At 45.5% G+C, this 19487-nt stretch overlaps 1 protein-coding gene across 2 annotated transcripts in view; it reads right to left on the bottom strand.

Annotated features, from left to right (window-relative positions):
- Nucleotides 1-19364, bottom strand: part of ankrd13b (ankyrin repeat domain 13B) — a 30635-nt gene extending 11271 nt beyond the window's left edge. Inside the window, exons 1-7 of one of the 2 annotated variants that reach the window (XM_034548553.1) lie at nt 19257-19364; nt 4552-4687; nt 2682-2806; nt 1618-1663; nt 1091-1234; nt 385-454; nt 226-345 (exon numbers count right to left, since the gene is read on the bottom strand). In XM_034548553.1, the coding sequence (XP_034404444.1) occupies nt 226-345; nt 385-454; nt 1091-1234; nt 1618-1663; nt 2682-2806; nt 4552-4687; nt 19257-19364 (749 nt within the window). Of the gene's footprint in view, nt 1-225; nt 455-1090; nt 1235-1617; nt 1664-2681; nt 2807-4551; nt 4688-19256 lie in introns of both variants that reach the window. The other variant, XM_034548552.1, reaches the window with a different exon arrangement.
- Nucleotides 19365-19487: the final 123 nt, after the last annotated feature.

The raw sequence follows: 19487 nt of genomic DNA on the forward strand, positions 1-19487 counted from the left end.
ATGAAATCCTGATTTCCTGCTCTTCTGTTACAGTTATCCACACACATTCAAAATAAATGCACCACAAAATGAGTACATCAAGAACAGCTATAAGGATTAGTTTTTACAGCTGGAAATTTCATCATGAAAATGATTCACAATCACGACTGGAAGATTTCTGCACCGCTAGACCGTCGCTTAGCATTCTCATATTCACGTTCCGCGTGCACCGGCGCTGCGTCTGACCTCTCGAAGGCGATGTTGCGGGTGTCCAGCTGAGTAGTGACCACGGCGGCAGACAGCCTGGCTGCTACCTGCTCGTCGGTGGGCTGCGTCGCCCCCAGAAGGTTCAGACCGGCGGCGTTGCTGCTGCAGGCGCCGCCGGGCGAGAGCGTCGCGAGAGACGCCACGCACAAGGTCTCGCAGAACACCAGCTGCCTGTCGTGGTCGACCTCCATCACCTCCGCGCTGGAGTCTGAGCAGGGGGCGACACAGACGGGATAGTGAGCGCGAGAGAGGCAGAGGATGATGGGGGACGGACGACAAGCGAGTGCTGCGGGACGCAAACACACAGATGTACATGTGAGGAAAGGTCAAAGGGGAGGTGATGACTGATGTTGAGAGGCTGCAGATGGCAAGAAGATCCAGGCAGACGGGGTCGCGAGCAAGACAGAAAAAGAAGAACTAGGTGAAATAATGCAGAGAGGAGTCAGTACAGAGTTAAATGACTCCGTCCAGTGAGGCTACGAAGAAGCAGGGGGAGAGATGGGATCACATCTGCACCAGTCTCTGAATATTTACTGTATTTACGTCAAATAGAACCTGCGTGACTGATAAATAACGTTTATTAGCCTTTAAGCTTTGTTCAACTTGGACCAGTGACTCCATATGTCTGGCTGCATATGGTGTCGCACAAGCTTGTTGAATACAATGTGACACTACTATTAAAAACAACTGTGATCATAATCTTTGTGCTCACACAGGGGAGGAGGAAAGGAGGCTGGGGAGTAGAAAAGGAGATTTGAGATTTGAGCCAGCAGCCGGCTAGCCTCACATGGGCACAAAGACTGCACACATACACACACAGTACGTCAAGAGTTTGACCTCTGACCTTGTCCCCTGAAAATGAAGCTCCGGTTTCCTCTCTGCCAGGTCATCTGGTCGAAGCCCATCAGGGTGGTGTCAACGCGGAGACACTGGCCACTCTTCCAAACTCTATAGGTGTCGCTGGGGCAGATACGAGACACCAGGGGCACTGCGGCCAACACACAGACGGGCTTGAAATGAAACTGTGACACTTCTAACGGATGTGTACAGCATTGAATGCAGCTTTCTGGTTTTTTTCATTAGCTGACAGTTCTTGAGCTCGGATAAATCCATGTTAATCGAGAAACTGCAGTAGTTGTAACAAAAACCTACAATTAGTCACAAGTCCGCTATGGAGACTAATACTGAAATGACATCTACTTGTGGTTTTCTAAAGCACTTTAGCTCAAAGGCACAAGCTGGTTAACTCTAAAACCAAAAGGCACAGACATGCATCAAGTGTGTGAGCATCAGTGTCCAGAACAACAGGAATAAACAGGCCTCTTTCAGCCCATGATTAATTCTGACTGCTCGGTACATGGCTGGACTCACCCCAGCTGGTAAACTCCCATTTCATCTCCACGTAGAAGTCCTGAGCCTGGGCAGAAAGATGAAGAGAGAGGAGGAAGACATCAGGGTGTGTGTGTGTGTGTGTGTGTGTGTGTGTGTGTGTGTGTGGGAAGGGGGGGGGGCGACAAATGAGATGAGCAATTGGCATCGATAAAGAGGAAAATATAGAGAGAGATTTGGGGAGATAGAGAGTGATGAATTTAGAGACGGATAGACAGAAAGAGTGGGGAATAGCAAAGTGGGGGAGCTGGCACAGAGAATTGGTTGTGTGTGTGTGTGGGGGGGGGGGTTAATAATAGATATGATGGATGGAGTGGTGGAGGACAATGATGTGGATGGGAGCAGCAGCAGAGGAAGGGCGGTGTGCGATGTTCGCAAGTGCATCTGTGCTCGAGTGCGAGTACTCATTGTCAAAGTGCGAGGGTGTTGTGTCTACAATGCGAGTATGCTAGTGTGTGTGTGTGTGTGTGTGCGTGTGTGTGTTGGGGAACCAGCTGGAGCAGGCAGTTCCCTGCATCTCTGCCACTGTTCTCTGCAGCTCTACCGCTGCAGTGGCTTCAACTATCAGCTGCACCTCCGTGTTTTTCATAACCACCAACCTTCAGGCTCTCCGCTCTCCGCTTGTCCAACGCTGCTATTGTGCCTTTAAGCGCGGCACAACGTACCCCTTCAGGGGAAAGCGATGACTCAAAATTACCCAGGGACGGAGGGTTTTTGCAGCATTGAGACGTTTGAGTGTATTTCCCTTGTTTGGGTGTAGTACACAACGTTATTAATACCTTCAAACTAACCAATAATATGTTTAGCCTCAAACAAAGATGTGAATATTGAAAAAGATTCATCTACATTTCAAGTGACTGCATCTGTGCTCAAAAACTCCCTTGATGTGCTTGTGTCTGTGCTCACAGGCTTGTTTGTGTCTGTGCAGGTGTGCATCAATGTATATGTGTGTGTGTGTGTGTGTGTGTGTGTGTGTGTGTGTGTGTGTGTGTGTGTGTGTGTGTGTGTGTGTGTGTGTGTGTGTGTGTGTGTGTGTAAAACCCCACTTGGCGCAGTTGCTCCAGCAGGACGGGGATGCCCGCCAGCCTCTTGGCAGTCCTCTGGTAGTCACGGTAACGGAGCACGAGACGCACCAACTCCGGATCTCGTGTACTCACTGCCTCCTGAAGAACTGAAAGAGTAAAACAGAAAGCCAGTCACTCAGACCTCATCTAAAATGTATGTCCATGAGCAATTTCAGGGGGGCATTCAGGGGATTGCCAAAAAGTAGGCCAAAGGAAAAGGTACGACCAATTACTGCAGCGCGCCCGTCATTCCACAGATCGCCACTTTGCTGTTAATCTCACACGCTGTTCTACACTTGAACAATTAGGTTTAATTTCTCTCTCTCTTACACCAAACCTGTGAGTAAAGGTTAAAACACACGGTTGAAACAATCTACGAGCTGCTGTTTCACCGACTGACACACGACACAGTAATCAGATCAGAGATCAGAAGAAAAATACATTTTTAAAAAATGACCTAATGATAATCTGCACCACAGACTCCCAGAAACAAGCGTGACAATAACAAAGATTTGATTTTATAGCAATTAACTGATCAGACAAAAAAAAACCTGCGTGCAAAAAAAAGGAAACCTAAGGATGAGGGTGTGGAAATCAGCCAATATAATTTCAAGGTTTTTAAAAAAAAGGAATTGATTTCATGCTTCTTTAGTCTCCAACTGCCAGACCTCCACATTACATTTGCACAGTGCCGGCAGATAAGAGCTGGTAAAGAAAAAGCATCACGAGAGGTCTAAAACAATCACGAGGACAAAGATCTGCAAACATCATTATGTTATCAATGTAAAATAGAGCCAGTGGGAAATGATGTTGTGGACGCTGTTATACGCAAATACGGTGTGTAATAAATCATACTATATATTATCATAGTGCTCTTGTTGTGACCGTGGGGGGCCACGACCACAACTTAAACTCTTCTGGGCCCTCACTCATGCAGGAATATTATTTAGAAGTGGAACATTTTCTGAACATATTCTTTAAACAATAAAACAAATCGATTGATTGGAATTTGTCTCAGTGAGCTCACTTAAACAAAGACAGAGACACACAACTAGTAAAGCCATCTGTTCACTCATAAAGCACATTACATATATTATTATTATTATTATTATACATTACATCATACATTGATCATTAAGTATAACACAGTGTGGTGGCGGGGTGTGGTTAGGCTCAGCTGCAGAGGGGAATGGAGGAGTGCGCTCAGGGAACGGTACCAGGTGGAGGCCTAATTGGCCTCACCTGGGGCTAACGATGATTGCTCCCCATTATAAGTGTGCAGGTGGACAAAGGAGAGGGGTTCAGAGCGCCGGACCTACGCTGCGTCCACAGGAGCAGATCAGCGGAAAGCACGACGAAGACCGCATCTGCATCTGCCTGAAATTAATAAAAACACCTAACTAGTTCTCGTCTCTAGTGTCTCTGTGCTAGGGGGATACCACCCGCGGTAACACACGCTTGTTACAGGTTATATCCATGGTAATCGGTGTTTAGTTTGTGTTTTATTTCTTGGCTACTAATTATGAAGATCATTTATAAATAAGTGCCTTAAAGTGACTGTGGGCCAAATTGTGTGAAGAACGGCACATATGAACTATGCATGTGGAGCTCGCTTTCACGTTTATTTGCAATGACAGACACCGAAAAGGAATTAAACTCCACAACATTTGTATCCTCTAAAGGAAGCAATTAAAAAGATAGACATGTTGTGGATTTTAATTGCTTTCATTGGAAATGTGGTCACAAGTTTTTAACCTCTGGTGTGAAATTCAAAACACCAGTTGTCTCCAGTATGGAGCTGCTTACTATAATTATCTATCTCTCTCTCTCTCTCTCTCTCTCGCTCACTCACCGGTCCATCCATTGCGGTTCTCCTTGCTAACATCAGCTCCGCGCTGCAGCAGGACCCTGGCACAGTCCAGGTGGCCCAGCGTGACAGCCAGGTGGAGAGGAGTCCGACCACGAGGGTCCAGAGACTCTAAATCAGTCTGGATGGGACGAGGAGGAGGGAAAAGAAAAGAAAAGAGAGTTAGCATAAAGGTGAGAGGAGCAGTATTGAGGAGTGGAAATGAGGGTTAATTGTGCATCATTGTAGTTCTCTTCCATCCCAGACATGGGGGGGTTGCAGATAAACAACATAATAGGGACACAAGTGTGAAGATGACGATAGCGAGAAGGAAAGAGAGACACAGTGGCGGTGTTAAATGATCTGTCACCACTCTGGGTGTTTCACTCTCTACATGTGTCCCACGTGTTTTCTGGGCTGGATGGATTGATTTTTAGCTAAACACAGACGGGACTATCCGCTCAGCACCCAGAGCTCCTTAAGCCGCCGTCTGTCATCCCTGTGATCCTTCAGACGGTTCAGAGAAGGTTGTCAGTTTGAATCCCCGGGAACACGGTCAAATAAATAAGGAGCACAGTATCCAATGTGCATAATTAAGAGCTGAAGGCTTCACGTCGGCTCTCGGCTCCACCCTGGATTTTGAACAGCATGTCAGCGAGATCTCATTTGTCAGCCGTGTCACATTTGTGTTATTCTGGAATATTTAATCACTCCAATGATCCAATATACTGACTTTAAAAAAAGCAAAAAACAAATCACTGCTTTTCCTCTCAATCCCTCTCAGACATGTAAAAACACATTTTGGTAGAGAGCCATGAATAATTTAAGACTCTCAGAATACTGACTCATTGATGTCTCTGGTTTGGGGAGTAACGTTTAATTCAACAAAATAAAAAACAAGGAGTGCTTTGAGCGATTATTGGTTTGTCTAATTTTGAGCTTTCTTTTTAGATGAAACAGGTGTCTGTAACTAAGACACTAGACTATTAGCTTAGCATAAAGACTGGAAGCAGAAATAGCTAGCCTATTTAAAGTAATACAAAATGCACCACCCAGCAACCTCTAAAGCGTAACATGTTGCTCAGAGAGCATTTAGTGGTGTGTTAAAACAGAAAGACCTACAATGTGACTTGTAGTCAATACAAATACAGAGCCGCAGTTGAAAAGAAACCCTCTACCTCGGGTCTTTAAGTAGCTGCACGTGTATTTACGTGAATGCATGACGCGTTGAAAAAGATGACCGGATGAGTCGCTCACGATTGGCCCCCTCTGCCACAGGTTGGGCCCCCTCTGCCACAGGTTGGCCCCTTCTGCCACAGGTTGGCCCCCTCTGCCACAGGTTGGCCCCCTCTGCCACAGGTTGGCCCCTTCTGCCACAGGTTGGGCCCCCTCTGCCACAGGTTGGCCCCCCTCTGCCACAGGTTGGGCCCCCTCTGCCACAGGTTGGCCCCCTCTGCCACAGGTTGGGCCCCCTCTGCCACAGGTTGGCCCCCTCTGCCACAGGTTGGCCCCTTCTGCCACAGGTTGGGCCCCCTCTGCCACAGGTTGGGCCCCCTCTGCCACAGGTTGGCCCCCTCTGCCACAGGTTGGCCCCCCTCTGCCACAGGTTGGGCCCCCTCTGCCACAGGTTGGCCCCCTCTGCCACAGGTTGGGCCCCCTCTGCCACAGGTTGGCCCCCTCTGCCACAGGTTGGCCCCTTCTGCCACAGGTTGGGCCCCCTCTGCCACAGGTTGGCCCCTTCTGCCACAGGTTGGCCCCCTCTGCCACAGGTTGGGCCCCCTCTGCCACAGGTTGGCCCCCTCTGCCACAGGTTGGCCCCCCTCTGCCACAGGTTGGGCCCCCTCTGCCACAGGTTGGCCCCCTCTGCCACAGGTTGGGCCCCCTCTGCCACAGGTTGGCCCCCTCTGCCACAGGTTGGCCCCCCTCTGCCACAGGTTGGCCCCCCTCTGCCACAGGTTGGCCCCCTCTGCCACAGGTTGGCCCCCCTCTGCCACAAGTTGGCCCCTTCTGCCACAGGTTGCCCCCCTCTGCCACAGGTTGGGCCCCCTCTGCCACAGGTTGGCCCCCTCTGCCACAGGTTGGCCCCCCTCTGCCACAGGTTGGCCCCCCTCTGCCACAGGTTGGCCCCTTCTGCCACAGGTTGGCCCCCTCTGCCACAGGTTGGCCCCCCTCTGCCACAGGTTGGCCCCCTCTGCCACAGGTTGTACAGAACCACAAAGACAGGTTCGCCAGGCCGCTCTGTGCACCACGCGGAGTCCCTCTGCAGTGTGCTGCGCTGATCTCAGATCTGCCATCCAATTAAACCGATGCCGACGGCCACCATTATTCAGGACCTAGGCTGGTGCAAGGTCGGTTCTGTCAGTCCGTGGCGGGCTCGAATTCCAATTAAGGATTACCCTCGCAGATAAGTGGCTCAGAATCGGCACTCGACTAAAGATCTGAAGGAAGCTGTGGGCCATTCTTTCTAGGAATGCAAATGGACCTATTTGGAGAGCAATATAAGGGTTTTAGTTGTTTATGATTTATATATTCGATGTATTAGAAAATATATGGTTGAGTAGGTGCATTTGGGAGGACTTATTGATCCACATGAATCCTTAAATCAAAGCAGTGCAATGCTGAGAAAATGTACTATAGGGTGACCGAGACTAGACCAAACAACTCTACAACTCAATATGAGGAAGCTGCCCCGACTGTTTACTGCGCCCGGTGTATATTATCCTAATAAAAATGACTGACAGCTACTGTCCAACACAGGTTTACTGCTGCGCTCTGAGCAGCACACATTGTGAGCGGAGCAGGAAAGACCGAGCAGTTACATTGTCGCTCAGTTACTGCGGCTTTCTGTTTCTGCTATTTGCAAAGGAAATGAGGAAAACCGCAACGGGGCGCACGCAGACACTCAAATATAATATGCTCGCTAAAGCAGGACACTCGCAGGCTCTTAAAATGTTGCATGATGTCATGGCTGGGTCTGTTAATGGCTGTCGTATCTCTGTAGGATCCCTAACTAGCCACTCAGTTCTCTGCTCTCCCCTCAGCTCTTTCCAAGGAAACCCTGAAGAGAAACAGTAAGAGTAAAAGAGGCCGACAGAAATATTTGTGGCAGGAGAAATTTCTATTGAAAGAAACTGCCTGTCAGCGACAACTGCAACGTGTAAGATAGGCGAAGGTGGAGAAAGAGGCAAAAAATAGAAAAGATGGCTGTGGCAAGCGATGGCTCAGATATGGCAAGGAAAGAGAACAGACGGGGAAAGAGAGTTAGAAGGGAGGACGGAGGGTGGAGGATGGAGGAGGGAGGAGGGAGGAGGGAGGAGGGGAGCTGAAGGAGACAACAACATGAGAGTCCCTCAGGAGCCGTGCAGACTGGGGAATAGAAGAAGGAAAGAGAGGCGTCGGCTCTGTTTGTGTGTGCTGGGTAACGAACATGGTGTAACATGCAAATACAGCCACATGCAGTGATGTGTGTGTGTGTGTGTGTGTGTGTGTCTGTGCGCGTGTAACACCAGCAGTGTCTCAAAGGACAATCGTGCATGAGCAGCACAAATATGAAGACCTGTCAATGTCACAGGGAGGAAAGTCTGAAGCGGAGTGTCATTTTAAACAACACAAGAGGCCGTTGCAGGCAAAAAGAAAAAATCCCGCGCTGAATATTAATATTGAGTCTTTTTGAAAACATTTACCCGTGTAAAGTTTTTTTTTTTGTTTTTGTTGGAAAGAAAGAAAGAAACCCCCTCACATATTGTTGTCAGCACACGAACAAAGGGAGAAAGAAGAGAGAAACAAGGGAGACAAGAACAAAGCTGGTGGTGGTGAAAGAAATAGATGAGAAGAAAGAAAAAGAAAGAAGAGCAGCAACTCGGCTCTTCTTTCATTCGGGTCTCTTTATGCCACTCGTGCTGTCTCGCGGGCGGCCCTTTCATGCATCACTCCCCCTTTAAGTGGCTGCGTGTAATGGTGGTGATTATCAGTTTAAGCTCATTTTACAGCTGCGCTTGATTTCAATGACTCTGGATGCAAGAGCTGGAAGGGGTGGAGGGGTGGGGGGGGGGGTCTGAAATGCTGCACGGAGGCACAAGGGGAGCTGGAGAGGAAGGAGAGGAGTGAAAGTGGGCTGCTAATAAGGGCGAGGCTAAACAGAATGGAGTGGAGACAGAAAGAGTGTGGAGGTAAAGTCAAGGGAGGGAGGACTTAGGAGAGGGCGCAGGATGCTGTCACGGAGCTGCGTGTGAAACCACACAACGTCGGTGACATCGCAACACAACATCGTCTCAAGCTTCTGGAGCTGCTTTCACCTCTGCTCGACGGACACCTGTCTCAGGCATCCCCCCCAATCTGGATCATGGTCTTAATCTAGCAACCTGTCCATCACCATGCTGTCCTTTATCCATAAAAAAAAGTAGTTGTCATGGCAACTTTGAACGCCATCAGAAATAAAGACTTACAAAATCGAAGCCTCTGTAGAGTGTTCATTTGGTCAAAAGCAGCAGGAAGAGAGAGAAGTGGAAGTGGGGAGTTACCGGAGCGCACAGACCGAGCTACAATTTAAAAGCTCAAGACAGAAAACTACCGTTATTGATGGCGACAGCAACACGCTAAGCTATTCATTGAGCGGGCAACACATTAACATTAGTGGCACACACACACACACAGGGGCACCACTTAAACCACTAATGTCCTCCCACCTCTAACCTGTAGACACACTGACACACTTACTCATTTGCATGTGATACATACATAACACACACACACATGAAATTAAAGCATAATGAAGAACAACGAGTTCCCCTTCCCCCATTAACAGAATAAAAGCTCTCTGGAGGAAATTAATGGCTCATGTACTCACATGTCTCTCTCTCTCTTTCTCTGTCTTCCTTTCTCTCTCACACACACACACACACACACACACACACACACACACACACACACGCACGCACAGGCCTTGTTTGACTCGTGGTTCTGTCGTTACAGTAGGGACATGATGTCATCGTTGCTCATCTCTTTTTGGCAAGATGATGTATTTGTTTTGTTTTGTTTTTAATTGCCCAGTGTCTCATGTGTTCAAATGCCACACAATTAATTGATTTAAGAAAGATGTAAACCATTAAAACAAGTATTATTGCTCTGGGAAAAGACTGATAAGACTTTAAGGCTCTTTGTGACAAAGGACATTTTAACTCGCCATCATAGGAAAGGTGTTAACATTTAAGGCTCTTTGTGAAAGTAGACATTTTAACTCGCCATCATTGGAAAGGTGTTAACATTTAAGGCTTTTTGTGACAGTAGACATTTTAACTCGCCATCATAGGAAAGGTGTTAACATTTAAGGCTCTTTGTGAAAGTAGACATTTTAACTCGCCATCATTGGAAAGGTGTTAACATTTAAGGCTTTTTGTGACAGTAGACATTTTAACTCGCCATCATAGGAAAGGTGTTAACATTTAAGGCTCTTTGTGAAAGTAGACATTTTAACTCACCATCATAGGAAAGGTGTTAACATTTAAGGCTCTTTGTGAAAGTAGACATTTTAACTCACCATCATAGGAAAGGTGTTAACATTTAAGACTCTTTGTGACAGTAGACATTTTAACTCACCATCATAGGAAAGGTGTTAACATTTAAGGCTTTTTGTGACAGCAGACATTTTACTCGCCATCATAGGAAAGGTATTAACATTTAAGGCTTTTTGTGACAGCAGACATTTTAACTTGCCATCGTAGGAAAGGTATTAACATTTAAGGCTTTTTGTGACAGCTGACATTTTAACTTGCCATCGTAGGAAAGGTATTAACATTTAAGGCTCTTTGTGACAGCGGACATTTTAACTCACCATCATAGGAAAGGTGTTAACATTTAAGGCTCTTTGTGACAGTAGACATTTTAACTTGCCATCGTAGGAAAGGTGTTAACATTTAAGGCTTTTTGTGACAGCAGACATTTTACTCGCCATCATAGGAAAGGTATTAACATTTAAGGCTCTTTGTGACAGCTGACATTTTAACTTGCCATCGTAGGAAAGGTGTTAACATTTAAGGCTTTTTGTGACAGCAGACATTTTACTCGCCATCATAGGAAAGGTATTAACATTTAAGGCTCTTTGTGAAAGTAGACATTTTAACTCGCCATCATAGGAAAGGTGTTAACATTTAAGGCTTTTTGTGACAGCAGACATTTTACTCGCCATCATAGGAAAGGTATTAACATTTAAGGCTTTTTGTGACAGTAGACATTTTAACTCGCCATCATAGGAAAGGTGTTAACATTTAAGGCTCTTTGTGAAAGTAGACATTTTAACTCGCCATCATAGGAAAGGTGTTAACATTTAAGGCTTTTTGTGACAGTAGACATTTTAACTCGCCATCATAGGAAAGGTGTTAACATTTAAGGCTCTTTGTGAAAGTAGACATTTTAACTCACCATCATAGGAAAGGTGTTAACATTTAAGACTCTTTGTGACAGTAGACATTTTAACTCACCATCATAGGAAAGGTGTTAACATTCAAGGCTTTTTGTGACAGCAGACATTTTACTCGCCATCATAGGAAAGGTATTAACATTTAAGGCTCTTTGTGACAGCTGACATTTTAACTTGCCATCGTAGGAAAGGTGTTAACATTTAAGGCTCTTTGTGACAGTAGACATTTTAACTTGCCATCGTAGGAAAGGTATTAACATTCAAGGCTCTTTGTGAAAGTAGACATTTTAACTCGCCATCATAGGAAAGGTGTTAACATTTAAGGCTCTTTGTGACAGTAGACATTTTAACTTGCCATCGTAGGAAAGGTGTTAACATTTAAGGCTTTTTGTGACAGCAGACATTTTACTCGCCATCATAGGAAATGTATTAACATTTAAGGCTCTTTGTGACAGCTGACATTTTAACTTGCCATCGTAGGAAAGGTGTTAACATTTAAGGCTTTTTGTGACAGCAGACATTTTGCTCGCCATCATAGGAAAGGTATTAACATTTAAGGCTCTTTGTGAAAGTAGACATTTTAACTCGCCATCATAGGAAAGGTGTTAACATTTAAGGCTTTTTGTGACAGCAGACATTTTACTCGCCATCATAGGAAATGTATTAACATTTAAGGCTCTTTGTGACAGCTGACATTTTAACTTGCCATCGTAGGAAAGGTATTAACATTTAAGGCTCTTTGTGACAGTAGACATTTTAACTCGCCATCATAGGAAAGGTGTTAACATTTAAGGCTCTTTGTGACAGTAGACATTTTAACTTGCCATCGTAGGAAAGGTGTTAACATTTAAGGCTTTTTGTGACAGCGGACATTTTAACTTGCCATCGTAGGAAAGGTATTAACATTTAAGGATCTTTGTGACAGCGGACATTTTAACTTGCCATCGTAGGAAAGGTATTAACATTCAAGGCTCTTTGTGAAAGTAGACATTTTAACTCGCCATCATAGGAAAGGTGTTAACATTTAAGGCTTTTTGTGACAGCAGACATTTCACTCGCCATCGTAGGAAAGGTATTAACATTTAAGGATCTTTGTGACAGCGGACATTTTAACTTGCCATCGTAGGAAAGGTATTAACATTTAAGGCTCTTTGTGAAAGTAGACATTTTAACTCGCCATCATAGGAAAGGTGTTAACATTTAAGGCTCTTTGTGACAGTAGACATTTGAACTTAAGGCGGCTCAGTTCTATTCAAGAGCCCCGATAAGCTACGTCACTGTGATAGTGAGCCAGCATGCACAATATACCTGCACGCCATAACTACATCTCATAATCAAACTCTTTACTAATTATCCTCTCCTTCTCTCTTCCTTGCATGCGTTCCCGTCTTGCCCTTCCCTCAATCGTGAACTCAGTGGAGGGTGCATTATTGATAGGCATCTCTTTCTGTGGCATCTGCTCCTCCCTCCCTCTTTCTCTCCCCCCCTCTCTCCCTCGCTCAGTGTGCGCCTGGCCTGATGCAGCTTGGCAGGTACTTAGGCCGACATCAATCTTTCATACAAACACCCCCCCCCCCCCACACACACACACACACGCACACACAAAACTATGCATATACTGTACAGAAAGCTTTCCCAAAATGTTTGTGCATGGGGCGCAGAGGAGCAGGGGGTGGCTCTGGAAGGGAGGAGTATAAAAATAACTTTTCCTCCCCCCCCAACTGCCTGCCTCCCTTCTCGCTCCTCTCATTCTCCATGCGGCGGAGACTTTGACGAACGCGACACTGCCATGAAACCCCGATCCGTTGTCTTTTTCGGGGCACTGCTTGAGGTATAAAAAGGAGAGGACCAAACCTGCGTCACAGCTGGTAGTGAGCAGAACAAATGGCGATGATGAGCCCACAGAAGAGTAACAAAACCTCATCTTAACACGGCCATCGTTTCCACTTTGTGCAGGTCCACTGAGCCCTGTGAAATTCAAGCAGTAGAAATGAGACAAAATGTACCAAATCATTCATGAAAAACGCCAGAATGGCCTACATTCCTGCAAACCGTCTCTGTAATTCAGTTTACCGACCACATTCAGGCAATCTCGGCGAAACAGATGAGCAGACAGCCAGAAAGGAGATAGAGACAGAAGGAGACAGAGACAGTGTGAGCCGGTGGGTGGGCTGCTCTTTGGACCTGTCAGAATGGCAACAGTTTTTTTAATTTTTTTTTACGTTGATCTGGAAATGATGACACCTATTTGTTGCAGTGAGCTGGCAGACCTCAGCAAAGCGTGAGGAAAGACGTTAGACTTGACACAAAGAGAGTGAGAGAAGACTGGTTCTCACTCCTCGCACTCACAGATGGAGAGAGCAAATCTTTTCTGCTTGAGGCAGACGGCGCACACGCTGTAAAAAAGCATAATCACGTAATGTAGCGGCTGTAGCCTATTGGAGTGAAACGCCACAGCTGCTGTCACTTTCTGCCCGGTGTTTGTGTGCGTGTGCGTGTGTGTGTGTGTGTGTGGCAGCATGTGAATTATGGAGCAATTTCAGGTGGTCAGTGGTCTGGTAAGACATGGTTGGCTCGGATGATAATAAAATCAGAGGAAGTCATTTTCTCTCGGACATTTGGCTTTTAACTGGCAGAAAATGTGCTGGTCAGAGTGAAAGTATATCACCTTTAAATGTATTTGTTTCCATTTATTGGTGCCTTGGGTGTGCATAAACGAGTCCCTGAAAACAAAAAGAAAAGTCAGCGTATTGATTCAGCATGTGTTGCACGACCGGAAATTGTTCAAATCTGTCAGTAATATAAAAAAAAAAGAGAGACTTACGAGCCTCCCCGTTCAGGTTTCACTGCCTCTTTACTATCGCGGTCCCAAATGGCATCTATAATACTACAGCTGCTGCAACTATAGCTGCTCTTGAGAGATACTTGAACTTTTCCACCTGGGACTGCAGCAAACCCATCGCACAATAAGGGGATGAGCAAAAATCTTTCCACTAGAGAAGCATGGCCTCAGATTTGGAAGCCTCGCCTTAGCTGTTGCTGCTCGGACACAACCGAGGCTGGATTAATAGCATCATCCATGAATATCAGGGAAAATACCGTAATGTCTCCATAGTCCATCTTCCAATCCCGAACAGCCTTCCTTATCCATCTTCCAATCATGAACAGCATGAATCATGAACACCATGCCTTGAAGGGGTTTACGAGCAGTGGGACTTTTATCACAATCTGTGAGGAGGTTAAAGGTGATCTATATTCTCCAGTTCTAAAGACCTGCATTGTACCATGGCACATCCAGTATTAGTATCAGAGTCCTGTATAGACTTTTTAAAGGGTATCTTAGCTGTGTGACTTCCTGGTAATTAAACTATGTAAGTTTTATTTAGATTGAGACAACCAGTCCCATAAAACACTAATCCCACTGTCCATACAATATTGGAATGGCACATCAAACCACAATAACCACACAAAACTCACTGAACACCTTAGAACAGCGGTCCCCAATCACCGGACACGTGTCGAGAGGTCACGTGATACGTTACCCCAAAATGCAACCCACAATCTAGCAAAAATGAGTGACGGTGGCCTTAAAGGTCCGTTCCAGACAACAACTCTGCCGGTGTTCTGGATTAAAATCAAGCCAGAATATCCTGACTTGCTGCCCGACGACCTATTTTAACCTCACCAATGTCGCCAGACGATTCTCAAACGGAGGCTTACCATCTAGCCCGACAAACTATCCTAACCGTAACCATTCAAGGTCGATGCCTTACCTCAACATAAACGAGGGTTACCAGAGAATAACTCGAGGCAAATTGTGGCAGAAAGGACTCAATGACCCGTAAAATGATTTCTGATCCTTCCTTGGACTCCTTTCCTTTTGCCTATTACTGCCGACAAAGCTCTCTCTCTTTCTCTCTCTCTCTCTCTCTTTCTCTCTCTCCCTCTGTCTCTCCGTTAAAAGCCTTCAGCAGCTTAACTAAATATGACCCCAACCCAGCCCTTTGTGTCTACGCTGCGCTGCAATTAGGACTCTGTGTTTCATCAAACTGATGGACGTAAGACGGGTGAAGGTGGGGTTGATGGCTGGATGGTAGAAGGTAAAGAGAAAGGGAGGGCATCCGAGATGTGAAGAAAAAGTGGTTGGATGTGATTAGAGGAAAGTTAGAAGCAGGCTGGTAAGAGAAGAGAAGAGAAGAGGAGGATAGGTGAAAGCAGATAGCAGATGGTGGGCATAAAGATTCAATGGCAACCCGCGAGACTTCATTTAAGGCTCCATTCCCTCGTGCCAGCCACGCAGCATACGATTTCATAAAGCTGATTTAACATTAGCACCTTGCCGAGGGCTCCATAACCAAACCACGCACTGTGAAAGAGGGAGCAGGGGTCAGACACGGAGTCAAGAGGACAAGAAACGGCAATGAGCAGCGCTCTTTGTTATTTCCTGCCTCCGCCTTGAGATGGACCATCACCCTCTCCATGGCTCTGTTCTTCTTCAAACACACTGTGCTTTTCTTTTCTTTCTTTTTTTTTTTTTTTTACGTCTGTTGCAACCCAGATGGACTCATGTTCATGGTCAAAATCTGTCATGATTATTTTCCTCCCCACCTCCGCTCACTCCCTTTCTTCACCTTGTTTGGCCAACGTTAACTCCTTGCTTTTCGCTACTTCACATCTCTTTACCGGCTGTTATTTCTGTCCTTCTCATTCACAGATAAAAAAAATGTATCTCTCATCGCTTCTTTTTACTCACCCCGCTGCTCGTTATGTTGCCTATTTTACTACTCCTCATCTCTGTACTTCTCTCTGTGGTCAGCTGTGATTCCCTGGCATTTACCCAACCGCTCCTCCTGTTATTATGGTCTGTTTCCTCTCTCTGGCTTTGCGTCGTAGAGCATCGATATCCGATGTACCAATTATTCCACTGTAGCCTGCTGTGGCAGCGTTTCTGCTTCCCTCACTCACTCGCACATACAGTCTGTTGCACGCTGCTCATAGGAAATTGGCCCGGCATAGATGTCTCTACATATAGTTGACCAGTCTCATACCGCAAGTGTTGGGGGAAAAGGTTTTCATTTATTTTTTACTTCATCAACCAGCCATTTGTTGCAGTGTTGAGGGAAATAAGAGTGTGATCAGAAACAGTGCCGTATATTTGATGCATGAAAAAATGAAATGACTCTCCTCGTTTCACCAAAAGGTTGGGCTGGTACTGAATTCATCAGAGACCGACCATTATCAATGCAATATCTGCACAAATCCACAGCATGGCCATCATGTGATCCCATATGATCTATCACAATGCACCGTATTGTGAATATACTAGATGCATATTATGCATATGTATTTCTAATGTTCTTTTTTTGTCTACAGCATATGCTCCTCCCAGTCGTTTTCTATGTCACGACTGATGCGGATCATGAAGTCAGTTCAGTCTGCCACGTGTATCTGTGTATCTCAAGTGCACGTAAGATATCGTTGTCAGCTAAAGATTCATCCAAAGAGAATATGTTCAATAAATCCAGTCAATGCATGGGACACAATGTCCGTTATGCACGACAGGCAGGCCAACTAGGGCTGGCACGTACTTGGCCAGGTAATATTGGAGTCTTGGTTTACTAGAGTTGACCTTTCAGCAGCTGCAGAGAGATTACTATTTTACATATTAAGGGAAGTTCACTTTGTTCATTATTGTGTGTGTGTGTGTGTGTGTGTGTGTGTGTGTATGTGTGTGTGTGTGTTTCTGTGTGTGTGTGTGTGCCGGCCTCGCTTAAGCAGCATGTTGATGACATCTACTTAGTGACGTAAAGTGGATGTCAAACAAATTTCGGGATGTGACGCTGACATTATACTAAATGAATTGAAGATTTAAAATGTTCGACTATGCAAAAGAAAAGCACTGCGTTGGACAACACGATGCATAGTTACATGTGCATGAACGCACACACGAATACATAGAGACAAACACACGCAATAGCAGGAGAGCAAGAGGTGCAGAGGTCGTTTGAATAGTTACAGTTTTAGACTGAGCAGAAAATTCATTACCATAAAGAGGAGAACCGGAGAAGAGAGAAGTGAAGCTCTTTGTTGTTTACTACCTGCCTCCTCACTACTTGCTCTGATCTACCTTCTGACACAAATAGCTGTGAACTGAGGTGTAGGGTCTTGGAGAATGCCTCAGCGAGTAATAATGGTTGTTGTAGAAAAATGGAGAAACTAAACAAACTCCTATTCACTGCCTTTCACCCTCGTTTCTATTTCGTTCTTTCTTTTGAAAAGCATTGAGCAGCTTCAACGCCCAAAAAACAATGCAGTCAAAAAGCCAGCCGATTCATTGAAACATATACTGTGTGTGTGTGTGTTTCTACTGTGGTGAACAACATGACATCATATATGACATGATAGTTGGATCTACACGGATAATTATAATAACCAGGAGTCCTTATCCTAAACAAGTGCAAAGACAAGAGTGATTAATCAAAGCTTTACTACGGATTAACATCTAATCTTTTTGGATTCTGAACACTTTCAACGTATTTGTTCTTGCACAAGGAGCATAACTACAAGACGGTGGCTACGTTTAAGATACAATATGAGGTCCTGGGTTCAAATGCGTGGCATAGGAGCAATAACATTTGCGTCATATAATATTTATAGATTCAAATGAATGATATTGGGGTTTGCAAGGACTCACTTATTGAGTCTCTGTGTAACCCAAACAACACACCCAAAAAGTTTCAATTCAGACAGACTGATGTGATGTATTACCATGTGTTAATAATCAATGTATTTGCAGCATTTTTATGATTTCACATCAGCGTGAATCTCAGCCGAGACCTGTTCCGGTCACGGGTTTTAGAGTCATCCTGTCAATCAGTTCTGGACCACTTTTTGGAATTAATTATATTCTAGTTTCAAATGGCTCTGTTTCAAATTTCATGGCAATCCATCCAATAATGTTGACGTGTCAAAACTGACTGTAAGGAAAGACGTGCTGGCGTTACCTCAGACATTGACTTGAGTAATAGAGGTCTTGGTCCATACTTAGAGCCTCTTCCCTGTGAGGTGTACTTAGTTTGGACATGCATTTATCTGCCAACAAGTTATAATTATGGTCACGGATTAAATGGTAACGGTCACTTGCATGCTCTTCCTGTAAATGCATTGTGGTAAACCGATTGATAGCTGCCTTTGGGGCACGGGCGTGACCTTTTGGTTGTAAAGGAAAAGCTTGCAGGCTTGTGATTTTGTAACCACGAGAAGGTAAGAGCAGGGAAGTGTGTGTGTGTGTGTGTGTGTGTGTGTGTGTGTGTGTGTGTGTGTGTGTGTGTGTGTGTGTGTGTGTGTGTGTGTGTGTGTGTGTGTGTGTGTGTGTGTGTGTGTGTGTGTGTGTGTGTGTGTGTGTGTGTGTGTGTGTGTGTGTGTGGCGTCTCGATGCGCGATGCATGCACTCCGAATTCTGTTTGGTTGCTAACCTGGAGAGCATCTCTAGTATAAAGGCAAAGCGCTTCAGTGCATTTTCGAAAAGAAAATAACTGAAACAGTGTAAATCTTATCATATTATCATATATTACCCAATAAGCTGAAGTACTTCAATTTAACCGGTGGGTGAAAATAATTTGCCATGCTTTTTGATTTGGACAAACATCTTCTCCGGAAACCCAATACTGTAATGCTTCTATTGTTTGTACTGTGGTGGTGGTGGTTGGCAACTGTTCGCCCACATGTTCAGTATCTGCATTGTCTTACCCACTCAAACACGGTTTGTGAGGGGGGTGGGAGGATGGGGAGGATGGGGGGAGGGGGTGGGGTGGGGTGGGGAGAAAGACTACAATTTTGAGCGAGATCACGCAATATTTCTGCTTATACACAGGCATAAAGCCCAACTGATAAGCCAAACGCACACACTCACACACCTACAGACACACACACACACAGTCATTTGCAGTTGCAGGAATAAACTCCAGTTACAACTTCCCCTATATTCAAATATATATTTCACGTCCAAAATAACACAGATCCATCAAGTCTGTCACGTTCGATGTGAATGCACTTAAAGAAAAACATGTGTGAAATGAAAGTCGGAGGATGTCTACACACGTGTGCCCCATCCAATCCACCGATGACCGTGTACTGCGCTATAGACCATGCAGGTTCTGGACCGAGGTGCTCCGTGGATGGCATCTGCCACCCCTTCCAGTGGACCCACGGACCCACACGCCCCATACAAACGCGTATAATGAAGACACTATAGGCCCCCCCGTGTCTGGCGTGTGATCGCTCGTCGCCGTCTCACCTGCTCGTTCGCTGCCAGCTCCTTCTCCAGCTGCCGGTGTTTGTTGTGCCACACCAAATAGTGGACAGGATAACGACTCTTCTCCGGAGTTTTCTTAGCAGAAATCATCCTCGGATCATAGCTTGCAACCCCCCCCCCCCTTCCCCACACACACACACTCACTCCCTCTCCTCTTTCTCAACTGTGGATTGTAAGGAGACTTTGTTATCAATTCACGCTGAATATAATCAA

This window comes from Cyclopterus lumpus, chromosome 13 (genome assembly GCF_009769545.1).
Source record: "Cyclopterus lumpus isolate fCycLum1 chromosome 13, fCycLum1.pri, whole genome shotgun sequence".
In the NCBI taxonomy this organism is placed as follows: domain Eukaryota; kingdom Metazoa; phylum Chordata; class Actinopteri; order Perciformes; family Cyclopteridae; genus Cyclopterus; species Cyclopterus lumpus.